The 5,841-nt window shown below is 50.0% G+C and overlaps 1 protein-coding gene across 1 annotated transcript; it reads left to right on the forward strand.

The window, feature by feature from the left end:
* Positions 1–2,371: 2,371 nt before the first annotated feature.
* On the forward strand, positions 2,372–4,980 carry LOC127344185 (subtilisin-like protease SBT1.4). Its single transcript, XM_051370407.2, has one exon. The coding sequence runs from the start codon at positions 2,433–2,435 to the stop codon at positions 4,767–4,769; it is 2,337 nt and encodes a 778-aa protein (XP_051226367.1). The 5' UTR covers positions 2,372–2,432; the 3' UTR covers positions 4,770–4,980.
* Positions 4,981–5,841: the final 861 nt, after the last annotated feature.

Consider the following 5,841-nt stretch of genomic DNA (forward strand, 5'->3'; position numbering starts at 1 on the left):
CATCGCATGTATGTTTTATGTATTTTTTTGAGTTAAATTACATCTGAAAATATAGCTCTAGGTTCTATTTATTGTTCTCAACATGAGGATTTCTCATATTCCATTATGATATAGAGAATGTGTACCCACAAGTGCCACTCACTTTAGCAACGCCTGGCAGGCAGCCCGGCGAAGCGCGCATTTTTGTCTAGTAGACTATATAGTTAACTTGTTGTGCACATGCCATGAGGCCCAATATTGAGCAACAAACAACTTGCAAAGTAGTCTCCGGGGCTGGCCCAAGAAGCTACAAAGAATAGCAATAAACTGAGTGAAGTTAGCCGGAATTTTTGTTTTCTAGATGTCTTTGAAGTGGGTCACTCACGCCCTTTTCAACAATTTCTGGTACATGACCATATCGTATAGCTAGCTGCTAGATGGGTCAAGGTGCCACACAACCTTGTCCAGATCCTCCGTAGGGTGATTCCATTCGGCGGAACCATCAGATTCTCCCATTGAGTTCTGATCACTGTGGGAGGTGGCCACCTCATCATTGGAGAGAGCTTGTGGCGCAAAGATAGTTCGATCGTCACATATTGCAAAGAGAAAAGGGAAGCCGATCCTAAATGGCCCATCCTATGCCACAAATCTGGTAAGAAGTGAGTTCGCTACCTGTTATGTACCTCATGTCTAACCCTAGCTTTAAAGATCGAGGTGCTTGATTTTGTGAAGGTTTCTACAGAAAGGCGGGGCCCGTGGACCGTTCCAAAGAAGAGGCCGTCGGCATCTAAGTATTTGGCTCTAATAATAGTTGCCCACACTACAAAAATTTCCCCCATATCTGGTAGATGTTTTGGACAACACAAGTCTTAGTGTGGTGAATGGACGATGCTTTGATAATCACCATCGTGGTTTTATTTGCGGTGAATAAATGCGCCGCAAAAAAATTAGACATCATCCCACCATATATTTTGGTGTTTCCACAAGGTTTTTGTTGGTCCCGCTAAGATTTGAATTCGTTGATAACCTCCAAGTGCAGGGGATCACCACACTACAATTCCCCTGCACTACTCAAACAAAGTCATAGAGGTACAACACATCATGGGCAAACGATTGATTGCCTCACACAACATGTTTGCCAAGAGATTACAATGGGTAGATGAAGATGGTGTGTTGTAGATGATGATGAAGATGATGAAGATGATGAAGATGGTGTTGATGCCTTTACCAGAGGGGGGTGGATTCCACCGGAGGGGATTCCGGCAGCGTTTCTCCCCTCCGATCTCCGCCGGCGGCGGACTGCTGGCTCTTAGTTTATGTGTTTTTGATCTCCGCCACCGTAGCCTCGGTGAAACCCCTTAGGTAGTATATATAGTGGTTTTTAGGTCAAAACAAGTCGATGGGCGCAAGATTGAGTCGAATCGAACGAACGAGGTAGGAAACGACCCAGGTGGTGCGCCCAAAGTGGGTGGCCGCGCCACCTGCCCTCTTTCCCGGCTTGTTGAGCTTCTTGTGGCCCACTTCAGCTCATTTTGTTTGTCTCAAAATTTCTGTAGCGTGGCCCCTGGCTTGCTCTTTTTGGAGTCCTGTAGCTCTTGTAATGTCAAAAACACTAAAAAGAGATGCTTTCTTCCAAACATAATTAGAATCGGAGGAGAAGGATTGTTTCGAAAATCCCCTAAAATATCATAAAACATGGGCATTAACATTATATAAGATGCAAATAAGTGGTAATATGTTGCAACAAAGTGCAAAGTTCATGTATGCATTTTACATGCATCATTCGTGACGCCTGAAATTTGACCGTCACATGCCTAGAAACAAGCTTTACTATGACAAGTTTTCACTAGCTCCAGTCAGGGTGGGGCGAGACGGCGCGCCTTTGGTTCGCTCTAGTGCATGTAGTCTTCGCTAGGTGGTTCAAGAATCTATTTGTGTTTTTTTTTAATCTTTAGAGCATTTTATACTACTATTGAATTGATGATTATCAATACGTCGGTAGATTTTACGGAAAAAAAACAAGATGGGGCAAAATCGTGATGTAATCGAATTTTGAAAGTACTTAGGTGTTGTTGTTTGGTTTGACACCGTGTCCGCGAAACTTATGAGCCTCCATTGTTGGACATTGATTTTCGTATGGCACACGATAGCAGAGTAGTACAGACAACCTTTCTCAGACACTGTAGTCATTAAAAGTCGAAAATGACAGATCGTACAGATGGTCCTGGATCGAACCTACGTGCAAATTTGCCAATAATCATCGCACAAGAAAATGGGTAATAACGAAATAGTAGAGTACTCGTACTCATTAGCGAAAACAAACTAAACTCTTAGTTTGCCTGTACCCCTATATATATACGGCACCTCGTCTGCCGGTTTAAGCGGTCTCATGCATGTACAAGAAGATCACACAATCCCTCTCGTACTAGAGCTCAAAGGAAGGAACCACAGTAATGGGCAACCGCAAACTATTTGCAGTTGTCCTGTTGTGCTGCCTGATCGCCGTGGTCGCGTCGATGCCCGCAGAGCACGTCGAACTAGCACAAGACGGCGAGGCCATCTCGACCTACCTGGTGCACGTCGCGTACTCCCACTCGCCGCGCGCGACGCGAAACACAGCCCGCCTCACCCGCGCCTACACCTCCTTCCTCCGCGACACTCTCCCCACGGGCATGAACGCGCCAGCGCCCAGCATCCTCTACTCTTACGCGCACGCCATGACGGGCTTCGCGGCACGTCTCACGGCGCGCCAGGCGGCGCACCTGGAGGCCCAGCCCTCCGTCCTCGCCGTCATCCCTGACAGGCTGTACGAGCTCCACACCACGCTGTCCTCTTCATTCCTCGGCCTCACACCGTCCTCGCCCCTCATGATGGAGTCGAACAGCGCCACGGACGTTGTGATCGGCGTCATAGACACCGGCATCTACCCTAAGGACCGCGCGTCCTTCGCCGCCGACCCGTCGATGACGCCTCCTCCACGAACCTTCCGAGGGGGCTGTGTGTCCACCCCCGATTTCAATGCCACTGAATACTGCAACAACAAGCTCGTAGGGGCCAAGTTCTTCAAGAAAGGACAGGTGGCTATGGCATCCAGATCGCCACTCGATGTGGAAGGACATGGCACGCACTGTGCCTCCATCGCCGCCGGTGCCCCTGTCCCGAATGCTAACCTCTTCGGCTTTGGGCAGGGCACCGCCAAGGGTACAGCCTCGGGTGCGCGCATTGCCTCCTACAATGTATGCGGCGGCAGGTGCACGTCTATCGACATCGTGGCGGGCATCAATGAAGCGATCGCCGACAGGGTGGACGTCCTGTCCATCTCTATTAGTGTAAGCTTTACACGTCTGCTCCATGATCCCATGATGACCGCTTCGTTCAGGGCCGTTCGTGAAAGCATATTTGTGTCCACCCCCGCCGGGAACTATGGCCCTCGCAAGGCCACCGTCAGAAACCTTGCCCCCTGGGTGTGTACAGTGGGCGCGTCGACCATGAACCGTGAGTTCAGGGCAACCGTCGTTCTCGGCAACAGGAAGATCTACACTGGCTACTCGCTTTACTCCGGCCGCGATCCATATGGTAAAATGAAACCGCTAGTCTACAGCGGTGATGCCGGCTCAGATTGGTGCGAAGCTGGGAAACTTGAGCCCAGCAAGGTCAAGGGCAAGATTGTCTTGTGCGCCGCTGGAGGCGCAGCGCAAGGATTGGCTGTCAAGCAAGCTGGTGGGGTTGGTGCCATAATCGCAAGCAGTGCAGCTAATGGTGAGTATACGAGGGCCGATGCCCACCTGCTCCCGGCCGCTTCGGTTACGAACGCGGATTACTTGGAGATCCTAAAGTACTCCCGGACTCCAAACCCAGTTGCGAGAATCTTCTACTTCAGAACCTTCACGGGATTTGTAAATCCACCTTCGCCGAGGGTCGCAAGCTTCTCCAGCCGTGGGCCGAACCGCGTGGCGCCGGAGATCCTCAAGCCAGACATCATCGCGCCAGGAGTCCAAATCCTTGCCGCGTGGACGGGCCAAGTGTCGCCCTCGAAACTCGACATCGACGAGAGGCGTGTCGAGTTCAACATCATCTCCGGTACATCCATGGCCACGCCACAGATGAGCGGCATCGCAGCTCTGCTCAAGGCGGCTCGCCCCAAATGGAGCCCAGCGGCGATCAAGTCAGCGATGATGACCACGGCCTACAATGTGGACAACCACGGCGTCATCATCACCGACATGTCCACCGGCAAGGCGGCAGGGCCGTTCGAGATTGGGGCCGGCCATGTCGACCCCAACCGCGCCCTCGACCCAGGGCTGGTGTACGACGCCGACGAAGACGACTACATCTCCTTCCTGTGCGCTCTAGGGTACACACCCAATATAGTAGCCATCTTCACTGGGGGCCCTGTGGTGGAGGACATCTGCTCGAAGCGCCAGGCCATCGCCGTGGGTGACCACAACTACCCGGCCTTCTCGGTGGCGTTCAAGTCGTACGACGAGAAGGTCACGCAGCGCCGCGTCGTGCGCAACGTCGGGAGCAACGTCAATGCCGTGTACACCTTGAGCTATCGCGCTTTACCTATTGGTTGGAGTGCCATCGTGAGTCCCTCCAAACTGGTGTTCGACGCGGCGCACCAAAATCTGGAGTACACGGTCACATTCTCGCTGATAATGTCAGCAGCCAGCAAAAGTTCCCAGACGGAGGCGCACTCCGCACTCGTGTGGACCGACGGCAAGCACAAGGTGGTAAGCCCCATAGTCTTGACCTGGCCAACTACGACGGCTGCCATGGCGGTGATGTGATCGGGAGCTACACAAGCGCCTATTAATTTCCTCTCGTTGGATGTACGTATATCTAAGGTTTGTCCGCCTAGTGTCCGTTGAAAACTATAGTAGTACGTGAATAAGAAGGGACAATGTGTATGTATGTGGATACGCATGTGTTATTATCCAGTCAAATCACAGTTGGATTGATTTGTTCATGTGCTGATGATACATGAAGAAGAATTAATATAAGTTTCTATCTTCTATTTCTAAATAGGAGCACCCCACTACAAAGAATTCTCTTAACATGCAGCTATGCCACATCACTTGCCAATTTGTCTAACATGCAACCCTCCACGTCATCCATAGCAGCCCATGTCATCTACCGTTTCATTCAGTTTTCTTCAAGCGCTGTTAACGTGAATCCTTCCACCGTTCCTTCGTCTTCTCCACTGATTTCTTCTCCGCTTCCACACAACTACTAATTAAAATGCATTGATGGATTAACGTTAACTCTTCCTATTCTGCTGTTCTTATAAAAAGAGACACCGGGCATGAATAATGTTCCTCCGCCCCGAAGAGGAGCCATCCATGGATCCTTGAAAGAACTATGGTGAGCAGTCGCTAAAGGCATCCCGTCACACGTTAGGGGCCAAGATATTATCATGTATACCTCTTTTTGGTGACCACTGTATGCAATTTTCGCTTCTACTCCACAATATTGTTGTCCGCTGCAAGAATCAAGACCGGACGGAGCAGGCGCTGATTCGGATTAGGCGGTCCCTCATCAAGATTACAAATGTAGACTTCGGTATTGCCACGGCAGCCTCCACCGTTAGTTCCTCTTTCCCTCTTCCTTTCTTTTTTGCCGCTTATTTTCTTGCACTGTAGGTGTTTGACGATCTGTTCGTCATGCCGATATGTTGATTTCATTGAACATAGCCTCATCCAAGAATCCAATGTACCGAGGTGAGAAGGAGAATGCAAACAGAAGACGGACAGTCAATCCAAGATTCCTCAGACAGCGGACAACTGTTTCATTTCTTTTTCAGGTTATAAGAATTAAATTGTTGTTTGCCAGATAGGTTATATTGTAAAATTGGATAGCTTC

The sequence above is a fragment of the Lolium perenne genome, chromosome 3 (assembly GCF_019359855.2).
Source record: "Lolium perenne isolate Kyuss_39 chromosome 3, Kyuss_2.0, whole genome shotgun sequence".
NCBI lineage: Eukaryota > Viridiplantae > Streptophyta > Magnoliopsida > Poales > Poaceae > Lolium > Lolium perenne.